Here is a 14,069-nt window from a genome sequence, read left to right as displayed (position 1 = left end):
GTGTCCATCTGTTCAAGTCGAATCCCACAACTTTAGCCAAATGAACAGGTCAGTGTTCATGTTGGGAGTTTGAGCTCAGTTGAAGCGTGCTCCTTTGATCCGGTCAAAGGACAAACTTGTATTGATGCAGATTTCGGCCTGTTGGGTCTGAGGCGGGAAAAATCAAAACATTTTCCTTTCCTTCTGTGTTCGAGAGGCTCAAGCGTACAGAGGGCAGTATTTATAGGACTAGTATTTATATTATTTAGGACAGTGATGTGCAAAGCAATGACGAGGTTGTAACTTTGACCTTCACCTGGAACCAGCTCTTTGATATTCTAAGTATCATCTATGAGCAGATAGTACACAGTTGGAGCAAATATTTGATCAATCCACACAGTCACTGTTCTGCTCTCTTTGTATGTTACTTTTTGCAACCTTGGGCTTTGAGAATCTTGGGCTGTTTTGCATAAGCTCCAGTGGCGCAATTGGTCAGCACACGGTACTTATAAGACAGTGACCTGCAGAGCGATGCTGAGGTTGTGAGTTCCAGCCTCACCTGGAGCAGATGAGTTTAATATTCTGCAAAAGTTTCATTACTTATAATGAAAAGTATCCATGAAACAGTGAGTGTGAAAAATAAATGAACCAAAGGACAAAAGACTGCTTTGCTTTGCCGTGACCCTCAAAGCAATCCCGAGGTAGTCAACTCAAAGCTCCCGTGGAGCACTTTGACTGAATGAAACTATTTCCGCACAATAACTACAGGTGTGAGTGTCGTCCTCGCTGTTAGCAGAGACCGACTTCTTTATGGAGTTAGCCATCCACAAAGTCAGAGGGCTTTCTGTAAGGGATAGGGTTATATATAGGCAGCCTACATGCAGAACAAAAGATATGAGAAGTATCCAAAAATCGGAACTCTTCAACAATAAAAGTGCTCATTTAGCTCTCAGCAAATATGAACTTTGTGACTCATATGTTAAAACACATGTTTAAAACAATGATACAGGATGAAAATGAAGCATGTCAATGTGACTGAACGAGAAATGTCGCAAAGAGGGAATTTGATCAATGACACCATCATGACCTCTGGAAAAAAAAAAAAATCACTCATTGACTGACAATTTAACCTAAACCCAGCTGTTGTGTCATGTTGAGACTGATGCTACAATTCACTGTTTGCTCCAACAAACGTGAACTATTCACACAGTCACTGCTGTGGCTTCCTGGTCACTGTGTATAGTCTCTCACTGATGGCTGATCCCTCCTTCAACAGGCTCCAGTGGCGCAATCGGTTAGCGCGCGGTACTTATAAGACAGTGACCAGCAGAGCAATGCCGAGGTTGTGAGTTCAAGCCTCACCTGGAGCAGGAGAGTTTGGCTTTCTGCAAAAGTTTCACTACTTATGAAAATTAAAAAATATCTACAATAAAAATGGCAAAAATCTCCACCTCATCATCAAGTTATTGTCCTTCCGCTCACCCCCAGCAGCTGGACTTTGGCAGTCAAATGACTTCACCCTTGTAGCCTGCAGGGAGCCCTCCTGGTCACCTGGTACCTTATTTAGTCCAGTGCTGATGGGCTGAGATACACTCTGCTATTTTCATTATTAATATTATTGTTGTTTTTACTACTTTCAGTATTATATCGGTTCAATTCTTTGCAGGGAGAGTGAAAATGAAGTCTCTGGAGTGAGCACTTCAGTGGTGCAAACAGGCAGCGCCGCAGTGCTTATAGGACAGTGACTTGCAGAGAAATGCTGAGGCTGTGGTTTCCAGCCTCACCTGGAGCATGCTCCTTTGGCTGTCATCGAGTCTTGCCTGTGACACAGATATGATGGCAACATGTGTGTGGTGGCGTTAACGGCAGTTTTCAAACCTCATTTCATCGTGAACTTTAACTTTGAATGGATCCAGTCGAAAGGACACCCTGATACGCATGCACTAGTTTTTCTGCATCCCTCTGGTATTCTGCACCGACTTAAGTTTTAAGCTCTGCTTGTGCCTCTTTGGTACCATGTGGAGTCTCTCAACTGTGGCCAGTTTTGCTTACATGAGCTCTGTGGTGCAATCAGTCAGCGCACAGTACCCATGAGACAGTGAGTTTGAAAAATAAAGGAACTAAAGGACAAAAGACTGCTTTGCTTTGCAGTGACCCTCAAAGCAATGCAGAGGTTGTGAAGTCAAAGCTCCCGTGGAGCACTTTGCTCCAACCAACGTGAACAATTCACAGTCACTGCTGTGGCTTCCTGGTAACTGTGTAGAGTATCTCACTGATGGCTGATCTCTCATCCAACAGGCTCCAGTGGCGCAATCGGTCAGCGCGCGGTACTTATAAGACAGTGACCTGCAGAGCAATGCCGAGGTTGTGAGTTCGAGCCTCACCTGGAGCAGGTGTGTTTAGCTTTCTGCAAAAGTTTCATCACTAGAAAGGTTAAAAGAGAATGCATGAACAATAAAGTAGTATTTGACTGCAGCGGGCTAACTAAAAACTTTGTAAGAAGTTTTCCACGGATTAGAAACTCTAGCAGAGGAAAAACTGGATCATTTGATGAAGTTTAACTGGTCGGCATGCAGTGTTTGACAGACAGTGACCTAGAGAGGAATGCTGAATTTGCGAGTTTGAGCCTCACCTGAGAACAGGTAGAAAGCAGACACACTCTATATATGCAGTAAGGTAGCTAAAACGCCACCACCTTTAATAAAACAGCACAGTTATTCACATTGACCAACACTGACCTGAAATTCTTTTCTTTGTAGATGTGACAAAGCGTGAATATAAAAGACAAACCATTTGAAGGTGAAGCATATTAAAGGCTATGGCGGAAATGTTTTAAAAAGTAGCAAATGAACTAACAAAGTCCAAAATCCCAGTCCAGCCGCTTGATACTGCAGTAAAGCACATTTAGCTTCGCTTTGTCAGATTGTGAACATTTTTCACAGGTTGAATATGAGAAGCTGCTCGTACAGACATGATGGCACATGTGTCGTGAGCCAAAGTGCGTGTGGATGTTTGTGTGATTAAGGCAAATTTGAGGATTTAAAAACCTCATTACATAGTGAGTTTAACCCCAAAGACATCCAGCCAAATGAAAAACCAGTTTGAACATCAGTTGAAAAAATAGGACAAAGCAATAATCCTCTGCTCGTCCATCACAGTGGTCAGAGGTTGTAATGCTCCTTTTGGCCACGAGGTGGTGTTGTTACGTCTGTTTTATTGGAGGCCTCTTTATGTAACTGCCCTCCGATGTGACTGATCATCGATTAGCCCAGAAAGAGATCAATCGCACATATTCACAAACAGTCCTTATTTAGTAAGCTTCATGTTGATCCTTCTGCTAGTCAAATTCCATAAAGTTTTCCATGTGTGGCCTTTATTCATCAAGCCATCTCTTGTGAATTTCCAATAAATGTGGAATTAAAAGGTTTCTACAAAATCCTGAAAAAGCGTAACTCTTTCCAGGAAAATGTTCCAGCTCAGTCATAATTTGTAATCCCTTGTCCAGTTTTTACCTCCATTATGCAACGAACACAATCCCACACAATTTCAGCCTTCACTCCAATGTTCAGAGGAGATGTGCGTTCAAGTCGTATTTCTCGCAGAACTTGTCCGTGATCGGGATGCATGTGAGGTACTCGCACCAGTCACATTTGACTGGGTAGACGTAGAAGAGAACGATCAGAGCGGAGAGCAGACCCAAGAAGATCAGCAGGAAGACGCAGATCTGGATCCGCTTTCGGTACATATCAGAGCGCCCAAAGCTGGCAAAAACAAAAACAAAAAAAAAGTAAAAAGTACACTTAATTATTCCCACAGCTACAACCCAGGGGCAACAAGCGGTAGGATCTGTTTTCGTTACATACCTGATGTATGGCAGGAAGGCGAAGGACAGGAAGAATCCTGACACAAAACCGCAGATGTGAGCAAAGTTGTCGATCCAAGGGAGCAGACCGAAAGAGAAGAAGAAGACAGAGATGGCCAGCAGCTTAGCGAACGCCCGCCATGGTCGCTCGAGGATCGGCCAGCTCTGAAACAGCTCCACAAACAGACAGGCCAGGATGCCGAACTGGCTGCCTGCAGGACCCACCTGGAGGATGAGGTTATAATAGAGGAAGTGAGACTATTTAACAGCATGCAGGATCACAGCATTGAATCGATGCGTCGTTTCTAATGTAATAACTTTTTTATAATATACAATTTGATGTCTATAAAATACAACATCCTGTTTATTGACGACTTGTACCTCTGCTCTGTAGGGCAGGAAGATGGCAGACGCCAAGTTCCCAGTGATGCCGCTTAGCATGTAAATGATGGAGATCCTCAACCAGCCAGCCAGCTTCTCTATATCCCTCAGCACCGTCATCTGGAACAACATGGACACCAGGCAGTGCAGGATGCTGCAGACACACAGGAGACTCAGAGTCACTGTCCAAAATTCCCTCTTGATTTCACACTTGATTTAAAAAAAAAAAAAAAACACGAAGTGTTGCTGTAAATACCCAGACCAAAAAAAAGGAATAGTTTACTCACCCGGCATGAAGAAATAGAGACAGCCACAGCCGGGAGAACTGATCTGGGATCTCGGGGTTGAGGAAAGGCAGCAACCCGCAAACATCATTCATACAGGCCACCTGGGGGAGAAGGAGGGGACACTCAGGGGGGAAAACAGTCAGGACTTAGGGAGCTGTGAGTCAGTAGTGCTCTACTGCCATCCTGTGGAGGAACACAGCAGTGTGACATCCATAGTCCCCTTATTTCACAGCACTAAACAGTCTCCAGTGGTGCAATTGTTTAGCGTTTGGTGTTAATCAAACAGTGACCTACAGAGCCATGCTGAGGTCATGAGTTCAAACCTCTCCAATGACAATCTAACAACTTAATGACTCGATGTATATGACTGTAGTTTTGCCTGCGAAAGAGGCACCATTGGAGAAGTTGATGTTTCTCTTGCTGTGGCAAACATTTGATCACTTCACACGGTCACTAGTTTGGCCTTGTCACCGTGTGGAGCCTCAGAGCTTTTGCCAGTTTTTATGTGCGAGGTGTGCGGCGTGTATGAGGCAGTGACCCGCACAGCAGTGCTGGGTTTGTGAGTTGGAGCCTCGTCTGGAGCAGTGGAGGAGCGGTGGCATTTAAAATGCTATGGATACTGGGTTCATCTCAAGCACAATAAAAGGAAGTGTGAGGGCAGTCCTACCTGTGAGCAGAGAGTGGCTTCCTCATGGAAGTAGCCATGCATGAATTCACAGTACTCTCTGGAAGTGATTTCACATCTGCAATAGAACATTCGTGGAATGAGACGCATACAGAGCAATTAGCTTTCAATCAAAGCAGCACCATCAAAGCACTGCGAATCACTCCTGCAACGCCACTGATTCTTACCGTCCTTTGGTCCCAATGCAGCAGGGCCGGCCCGTGATTGTGCAGTCTATGTGGGGAAGGTTGGTGTGATTCCCAGAGTTGTACCTTGTGCACACCTACAGATAAGAACCACAGGAAAGGTTTGGGTAAAAAAGGGTTAATCTAACAACAGAGAAAAACCAACCGATGACTGTAAACATCAAATAAAGTCCTTTAAATGCATCATCCTCCTTTGTAATCAGCTTTAAGAACACACACTTTTAACTCAACAATCCTGGCAATGCTGCTTTTAGTCATTTCATCTGACGAAGCGGAACGCATCATCGGCTTATGCCATGTTGTCTTTTGATTTTAGTTTTGCTGATGTTAGTATCTAACTGCAGGTATATCAAATAATTCACTCACTGGCCACCGTGTGATGTCGTCTGCCCACTCATGAGGTGAGACTGAGGCTGGCTCCTGACAAATTCTAAAAAAAACAATCAAAAGAAGAAGTAAGAAAAAATAAAATAATACAATTCAAGACAAGAAAGAAGTTACTGTGAAAACTGCACAGTAAACTAATGATATGTCAAACTCCTGACCGTGTATAGAGGCTGTTGCTCTGTCTGAGCCCAAAAAACACAAAAACCAAAGTGTTTTGGTTAAGCACACAACTGCTATATGTTACCTCGGGTCCTGATGGCAGACTGAACCATGCTGGCGTAATTTCCCGTTTAAATACGGAGCACTGGGATGCTGAGGCCACTTCACCCACACTGCCAGGGTACTCTGCAGTTTGAGCAAGAAGAAAATGCCAGAAGATGTAAGATTTCTATTCAGTGAAAGCTGAGAATCTTAAAGGTTGAGGTGGCTAGCAGCTTTTACCTAATTATTCTATTCTTGGAATTATTATTTTGGATGATGTTACATATGACTTGAGTTTTAGCAAACGAAAAAAACAAAACAAAATCTCAGTCAGGTGTCTGAGCCCTTTAAAAATCACAATTTGGTTTCTCTGACCGAACACTCCTCTTGCAACGTCTGCAGACAGCCGGAGCGATCGTTTCTCACACAGCAGCCAGATTCTCTCTCCTTTTCTTTCTTCTCCTGGATCAGTTTTTGGATCTCTTCATCTTGACGCATACAAGGGGAAAACTTGGCACCTAGATGGATCAGTACCTCCTGGAGGACATTGAGAACAGTATTACAACTTGGCAAAAATGTTTTAGCCCACTTGTTTCTCACCTAGATGTTTCCCCCAACACCAAGCAACATGAACTCACATTCCCCTCCAACGACATTGTCAGTTTTGTTATGAATCGGTTTAAAGATATTCTAATTGACCTAACACTGTTAATTATATATTCTATCATACTGTATATAATATCTTGATTTGTAATGGACTGTCCACCTAGGTTCCATGTAAGGTTTGACCATGGTGTAAACTACACCATGGTCAAACAGTCAATATCCAGGCTAATTCTGATCGAGTTTGTATCCATCTTACAAGAGAAGAGTATCGTTTAACTATCTGTCAGTTAGCTAACAACTTCAAACATTTTCCATTAGTTTTGGCAAGTATTTTAACAATTTAGCCATTTGTTGGGCTTGTATACTGTTGCAACAGTACTTTGGCTAACAAGTTAACTAATCATCCATTATTTCAGCTTTTCATTAGTTACTTTCAGCTAATCAATTTACCAATTTGTCAGTTATTCATTGTAACTAAATATCTTAGCTTACTTTTTAAAGAATGTACCCATTCCTTTAAAAAAATCTATTTTTAGCAGACTACTTCAACAGCACTTCAACAGGCTAACCAGTTAGTCAACAATTGATCCATTATTTAAAATGCATATTTCAACTATTTCTGCTTTTTATCAATCAATTTTAGCAAAACATTTATAAACACTTTAGCTTTTTTTAGCTAAACAATTTTAACTACACTTTTAAAAAGAAATGTAATTATTAATTTTAGCAAAGTATTTCTAACTTCGAATTTGAACTTTTTATTGTTAAACTATATATTTCCATTTCTTTTTTTAAACATTTTTTTTTAAATTGCCTCTTTTTAGCCAACTATTTTAAATTCAAATAGTTAGCTAAAAATATGAATAACTAAAATTCACGCGGATGCCTTACTAAAATTAATTTTATGCATTACTATAAATGTAATGTTTTTAGGTAGCTATAGTCCCTTTCATGACTAATATTTATTTATTCTTACTGTTTGTAAGTCATTTTTTAACGATACTAAGGTTTGTTACTTTTCAACTATCTTTTTTACCAATTATCCTGCTCCTTGGTAATGTTAATCCTAATTTAGCACAGTGATAAAAAAAATAAAAATAAATAAAATTCCCAGTAGTTTAAAGGTAAAGGATTCTCAGGTGAAAAATACTTACAGAGCTTGGACCCACCCAGAAGTTCTGCTGTTGCACAAACTTAACATTTTCATAAACTCCCTTATTCCTCAAAACCTCAAATAAAAAAAGGGAAAAAAAGGTATTAAATCATTTTTGGGGAAAAGTGCAACCTATGCATTATAAACCTTTATAAAGAGTGTGTAATATACTTACAGAGTCCACAGTTTCATGTTGCGTGAAGCCTATGGGGGCAATATGGTAAATAGTGACAGCCAGGATGGTAATGAGCAAATGGACAAATGTGATCCAGTAGGCAAAATAAGGCCTAAAGAGCAGAGGGGGGGAGTCAGAAGCTTCATTTAAAAGGATGCTTCATGAATGCCATCCATGATTTTACATAAAAGAACATCTGGCCCTGTTCAACAAAAAAAATCCAAACAGCGATCCTACCTGTGATCGTCCATGTCTTCAATCTGCCTCTTGACAAAGCTGTCAATGCGCTTGCGGTATGTCCGGTTTGTGAGACGACCGACCATGCCCAACCCATACGGCCTCTTTTCTCGGGCAAACAGCTTCTTAACAGGAATCACAATCCTTTGTCCCCGCTGCTGGTGGCTGTTGACACTCACCACCTCCTGTTTCAGACGTACTTTAGGCTGGACCAGAGAGCCGTCTTTTGCCTTCCGCCATCCTCTCTCTAAAGGCCTGGAAAGAGGAGCGGGAGGAGAGTCAAGAGGGGAAAAAAATCGCATATCATGATTGAGACGGAAAGTCGTTCAGTCTGGGCAAATTATGTACAGTAAAAAATATAATCCGATATTATTTTCTGTAACGCAAAAGTGATAAGACTGGCTCTTTGGTCATATAATCGATATATTTAAAACATAAACTCACAGCATGAGATGACTCCTCTCCAATTTATTCTTATCCAGTGCACTTCCTGTGAGCACACTCTCATCCAGCTGTTTGAGTTCAGCCTCTGATGGTGTCTCAAAAACCTCATCGGCATAGCTGGACAACTCATCCTGCAGGCCGTCCTGCAAACACCAAAACTATGTAAATAGGAATCTAAAGCAAGAGCTAAAAATCTAAGTTCAGTCCATAGGAAAATGCTTTGAGCACAAACATAAAAGCAAACGTAGAACACTGGAAATCCTCAAAAATACTCCACGACTGCAGGCTTTAGGGCGACTGAATAATAAGAAAGCTTTACGGCTGATTAAACTGTCATCCTGGAAGAGCGTGGGAGTGTGTCTGCTGCTCACTCTGGTGAAGAAGGAAGTGTCCAGCTCATCGTGGAAATCCATCGTGTCATCTTCAAAGATACTAGTAGGCACAAAACTCCGTCTGCGACATTGCCCGGGAGTGCTTTCACCCAAAGTTCGACCCTGGCAAACACACGCATTCATAATATAGTCATTATTATTAAGGACATTATAAAGATAACCCGACTGCACAAATAAGCCAAAAACATCTTTGTTTATTTACAGTTTTTCATCAAAAAAGAATGTTTAAAATACTAAAAATATATATATATATATTTATCTGTGAGTGGAAAAAAACGTGTGAAACTCTGGGAAATTAGACTATAAGTGAGTAAATGCCACCGCCGTTCAAAAAACTAAGCTGTTAACAAGCCGGCTGGCTGTTGGAAAAAGGGTTTTCTTGACAAATGATACAAAAATTACAACTTTTCGGTTTAAGGAAGAAGGATAATGTTTGCACAAGAAAAAAAAACACTGCGCTCCTCATCCCATCTGAGAAACACCATGGTGATAGTATCATGGTTTGGGCCTCATTTAGAATTCAATACTAGAAAAATTCATTTGGAATTATGATTGCAAGTACTAACTGAGAATCTGTTTGTGAGCTGAATGTCAAGAAAACGAGGATCACGATCAAGCACATGCCGCTCAACCAGAGCATGATAAATAAAGGAATAGTTACATTTTAACCACCGACATCACCGTGATGAAGCTGTTCTGTACAAAGGAATGCGTTTAAAGGGATAGTTTGCCTCTTTTGACATGAAGCTGTATGACATCCCATATTAGCAATATCATTTATATATCACTACGGGCTGTGTAGACCGTGCAGACGAAGTGCAGACTGAGCAGTCCCCTGCTTCCGAGCAGCAAACACCGTAACAGGCGCGGCTGTCAGTGCCAAGCGATTGTGAGGTCTGACTTTTTTCTGGACAACGATTTTGTGATGCAAATGTATTACTTATTTGAACACATATTATTTTGAGAAGCAAAACGCTTTATTTTTGTGCCCCCAGCCAACTAGCTACGTTTTTTACGTTTGCTACCTTCGTCAGCGCCAAAACGAGGCTGGAACTCTGCTCACAGGACGCAGCAGGGGGTAAGAAAATGTTCATAAATGATATTGCTAGTATGGGATGTCATACGGCTTCAGGTCAAAAGAGGCGAACTATCCCTTTAAGTTTGTCCGTTCTTATGTCTAAAACTGATCGGCAGTTAGTAGAAATGTAAAGTTGCCGTTATTGCTGCACATGGGGGTTCAAGTTGTGCTACTCACAGATAAATAATATTGGATAATTAACCTCAATAAATACATTCAAAACGCTGATCTTTTCTGTCTCGATCGTTATGATTTTTCACCAATTACACCCATTTTCACCAATAGCTTATGCTTACACCTGTGACCTTGCGGAAGTGGTGAGAGGCGGCCAAGCAGGCAAGAGTGCATTTCTGTATTATAGTGTGTGGCGTTTACACGGCAGCAGAGGCCTTTATGTGTTAGTGGATTAGCTCCACTCTTCTGGAATACTCTGACCTCAATCCAGAACGTAGCCGAGCATTCGCTGTGTACTATCACAGACCATCTGCCACCAACAACTCCCCCAGTAACCCCCACCCGGCAACACAGACACCGACACACATGCCTTTAGTCATACTTTATCGGCATTGAGTATAGAGAGCGTTGTCCATGCTCTGCTGTAACATATTTTGCCATAGTTTAATCCTCAGAAAGACAAGCTATATAATGCCAGCGCAAATATGAGTACACACATGTTAACATGGATTAGAGAGTGTGTATGGGTCAATTTCCAAGAACTGATTCTAAATGTCTTTCATACAAATGATTATGATAATACAATTGAGGAACTAATCTGCATCTACATTATACAGAGGAGAAAAGGACATTTAATGGCAGAAAAATCTGGACAGGCAGCGGCTTAGAAGCTATAAAAGGGGCTTTATTGCACATACTGAGTTCAAAAGTGCAGTTTGCAAAGGCTAAAATGTCGAAGACTGATTTCTTTTCTTAATTCAATAAATCATAAAAAGCAAAACAAAACCAAACAAAACACCTTCAATATGGCTGCTGCAGCTTTGAGACTCATGACTGCGACAGAGTCCCGCTTCCGTCGTCTTGGCAGCCTGTTGAGGGCGGAGCGGGAGCTGGAAAATGAGCAGAGCGATGCGGTGCCGGGTGTGAGGGGAGTTTGCGGGGCACTGAGCCCGTCCACCTCTTCCACCGTGCGGAAAGCTCGACCCCGAGCCAGGGGGTCTACAATCTGTGCACAGACACAAACACAGACACACACTTTCCTTTCATGACAGATACAACGGTAAACAACAACAAAAGCAGAGAAAACGCGCACCCAACTAGGGTTAGATGGATTTAGCAGGTGAAAACTTTTTTAAAAAGCTTTTATCGTGCCGTGAACATTTTTGTTGAATTCTAAATCATATGCGCCACAACTCAGCAGGTATTTCTTCTCTATGAAACTCATTTTGCAACAGCTGTTGGGACGTATGACTGTTTTAAAAGCACTTAATAAGCCTGAATTAAATCCAATTAAAAGGTCATGGTTCTATATTGTTGTTGTTACAAGATTTACTGTCCTACTGTACGTTGCTGAGATGTTCCATTTAAGCTCCTCGCTCTTTAACGCCCCTCTAATCTAAAATGAAGCATTCCAAAATCCCTAGCTCGCTCAGCTCATTGGTAAAAAATGGCCTAAAGTAAAACAGCTGCTCTTTGTTTAAGGCGCCCGGTAGCTAAGCTTCCATGAAAATCTACTTTTGGAAACTATTTGACCAAATTGTTACTGTAAACACAGTGTAAAACACACTTGTTATAGTGATCAGAAATGCAGCAGGAGAGAACTTAGTTGAAGCTTTTTGATAATATTGCAAACATGTTCTTTGACATGATTCTATCAATGCTAACAGTGCTTCACAACTTGTAACAATGACTTTCTGTGAATAGTAATCGTTCCTCATCACATACATCGTGACCAATTTTGAAATCTAAGATGCAAAGACATCTTTTTCGAAAAAAACATAGATTAAGCTTTTAGTCTTCGAGAGGACGTCAATCTAACCCCAGGTGAGATGACAAAGCGAAGGAGTGAAGCAAGCGCCTAAAATCTGATAAGAAATGAGAAACAAAGGGAAAGGCAGAGGGAGAAAAAAAATGAGATGGAGAGGGGGGTGAATGACTGTCCAATTTCATTTCCACCCTTCTACTGTGCCCCTGTGGCGCTGGCCTACCCTCTGCATGTCATAGTGATGGTGGTGACTGGGGAGGTGGGGTGGGAGGTAGAGGGGTGGAGGGGTCTCAGAGCTGGCCAGGGAGAGATTGTCTTGGCTGTGGAGCTCCATCTCCCTCATCACCTGCGGCTTCAGACCCCCGTAGAGATGGCTGCAGTGCTGTAGGCTCCTTCTCCTCCATCGCTGGGTGCTGTCGTTGTCCTTGCTCACTCCGAACCAGTCAGCTGTACCCCTGGGGACAGGGCAGACTCCGATTAGTGAAAAAGAGCATTTTGATGTACGACCGAGGAGTGCATTTCTCACAGACTGACCTCCGTGTCCATCTTATTTAGCACAATATGCTCATTAATTGATAGGTTAACTCACTGATTGGAATTCAGCTAATAGCTGACTTTGAGACTGGTTGAGACTGGAGGCCATAAAAATATTCACCTGAAAGGACCAGGGTGCAGGATAAAGGGGAATCTACTTGCTTTTTAACTGAAATAAAATACTGTAATGATAATTTAATCCCATCTTCATGAGCAAATAATCACCCCTAAGGACAAACCATGTTTTTGTTAGCTTGTCCCAATCTATGCTTCTTATCGTCTCCCACTGTCGTGCTGCCAAGTTCCTGTGAGGGAGCAGTATTCAGTTTGAACTCCGATCAGCAACTTAATCACTAGATGCCTCTAAATCATACTAGAAGGTCCTTTAACCACAGCAATAATTCTGACTAGAGAGGAAGTCATTTGACAGCAGAGATTCAGGATTACACGTGGGTCACAAATTGCGTAGTTGGAGGTCATGTGATTAAGCAAAGGTCTCAGTACAACATGGCAACATGTCAGAGTTCTTGTGTTTTCCCTCTCTCCTTTATCCACCTCGTTCGTTGTAATTTTGTATGTGTGCATGTTTGATTACATGGACAATCGTAACCCAGCTTAGCGTCTGGCTGACGAACACCGTATGCTTCCTTACACAACTCGCTGCCTCCGCTCTGACAGCAGGAAAAGCAGCAGCTTTTCCCCTCATACTCCCACCGTAGATCAACTGTCATGGCAGCGGATTCTTTACATTTAACCAACGGCAAACGTGCGCTCAAGTCCCTTTTTTCCATCAAACAGTTAAGCTGTGCAAGGCTGTTCACCTATCAGGCGGAGGAGGCCGCTCTCAGGGAGACTGTTTAGAGAGCAGAACGCTCTGTAATAAACACTCAGCCTTCATCATCAAGAAATACGCCATCTGGAGAGGCCTTTTAAGGCTGAGCAGGGGCAGGGAGAGGGCGGTGCGAGCCTGATTGTTGTTCCACAAAAAAGGAATGTTTCAGAAAGAGGACACAGGTTTGAGAAAAAAAAGAAAAGAAAAAAAGAGGCCTGATTTAGACTGGGCTTCTCAAGCAGGAGAGGAGGGAATATATATTGTAAACAGATAGGAGAGAGATGGAAATAAGCGGGAGACGGAAGAGGCGTTTTATTTATAGCTGAAAAATGTTTGCCTTCTTAAATATAGCAAATGCTATAGACAGCCATGAGCCTGATTCAGTCCAGATGATGTTTGTTTGTCCAGATGTGTAGTCATATGTGCACTCACGGTCACACACAACATTAATAAAGCATGCGTTTAACGTGATCCCACATGACAGATTAAAGGAGTGGTGAGCCGCATCAATCAAGACTCCATATCCTCCAGGTAAGGCAGGTACACATGCAGCAGGAATCTGATGTGCTGTAATTACCGGAGACATGGCCCAGGGGCAAAGCTTTGTACTTTCTAAACAAAAGCAACCGCTGAACAAAAAGAGAGAAAGGGTCATAGAAAAAATGATAGACATGAGCATTATTAGTAAATGTTACATTTTCAGATTGGATGT

The 14,069-nt window shown here is 42.0% G+C and overlaps 1 protein-coding gene and 2 non-coding genes across 8 annotated transcripts in view; 2 read left to right on the top strand and 1 right to left on the bottom strand.

The window, feature by feature from the left end:
• The first annotated feature begins 1,255 nt into the window (after nucleotides 1-1,255).
• On the top strand, nucleotides 1,256-1,349 carry trnai-uau (transfer RNA isoleucine (anticodon UAU)). Its single transcript has 2 exons — nucleotides 1,256-1,293; nucleotides 1,314-1,349. It is a non-coding gene; the product is annotated as a tRNA-Ile (tRNA).
• Nucleotides 1,350-2,277: 928 nt separating this feature from the next.
• Nucleotides 2,278-2,371, top strand: trnai-uau (transfer RNA isoleucine (anticodon UAU)). Its single transcript has 2 exons — nucleotides 2,278-2,315; nucleotides 2,336-2,371. It is a non-coding gene; the product is annotated as a tRNA-Ile (tRNA).
• A 281-nt stretch (nucleotides 2,372-2,652) lies between these two features.
• rhbdf1b (rhomboid 5 homolog 1b (Drosophila)) overlaps nucleotides 2,653-14,069 on the bottom strand; it is a 37,494-nt gene continuing 26,077 nt past the window's right edge. For 3 of the 6 annotated variants that reach the window (XM_075457139.1, XM_075457141.1, XM_075457143.1), the window contains 16 exons: nucleotides 12,215-12,446; nucleotides 11,026-11,232; nucleotides 8,954-9,076; nucleotides 8,583-8,725; nucleotides 8,139-8,393; nucleotides 7,902-8,013; nucleotides 7,728-7,802; nucleotides 6,343-6,504; nucleotides 6,011-6,111; nucleotides 5,746-5,809; nucleotides 5,362-5,456; nucleotides 5,177-5,252; nucleotides 4,510-4,610; nucleotides 4,223-4,376; nucleotides 3,843-4,066; nucleotides 2,653-3,740 (listed from right to left, as the gene is read on the bottom strand). In XM_075457139.1, coding sequence (XP_075313254.1) covers nucleotides 3,545-3,740; nucleotides 3,843-4,066; nucleotides 4,223-4,376; nucleotides 4,510-4,610; nucleotides 5,177-5,252; nucleotides 5,362-5,456; nucleotides 5,746-5,809; nucleotides 6,011-6,111; nucleotides 6,343-6,504; nucleotides 7,728-7,802; nucleotides 7,902-8,013; nucleotides 8,139-8,393; nucleotides 8,583-8,725; nucleotides 8,954-9,076; nucleotides 11,026-11,232; nucleotides 12,215-12,446 — 2,320 coding nt within the window. In that variant the 3' untranslated portion in view covers nucleotides 2,653-3,544. Of the gene's footprint in view, nucleotides 3,741-3,842; nucleotides 4,067-4,222; nucleotides 4,377-4,509; nucleotides 4,693-5,176; nucleotides 5,253-5,361; nucleotides 5,457-5,745; nucleotides 5,810-6,010; nucleotides 6,112-6,342; nucleotides 6,505-7,727; nucleotides 7,803-7,901; nucleotides 8,014-8,138; nucleotides 8,394-8,582; nucleotides 8,726-8,953; nucleotides 9,077-11,025; nucleotides 11,233-12,214; nucleotides 12,447-14,069 lie in introns of those variants that run through there. The other 3 variants (XM_075457140.1, XM_075457142.1, XM_075457144.1) reach the window with 3 other exon arrangements.

Source organism: Odontesthes bonariensis, chromosome 23 (genome assembly GCF_027942865.1).
Source record: "Odontesthes bonariensis isolate fOdoBon6 chromosome 23, fOdoBon6.hap1, whole genome shotgun sequence".
Classification (NCBI taxonomy): Eukaryota; Metazoa; Chordata; class Actinopteri; order Atheriniformes; family Atherinopsidae; genus Odontesthes; species Odontesthes bonariensis.
Note: the sequence above shows the minus strand (reverse complement) of the source record. Positions and strands in the feature narration are given on the sequence as shown.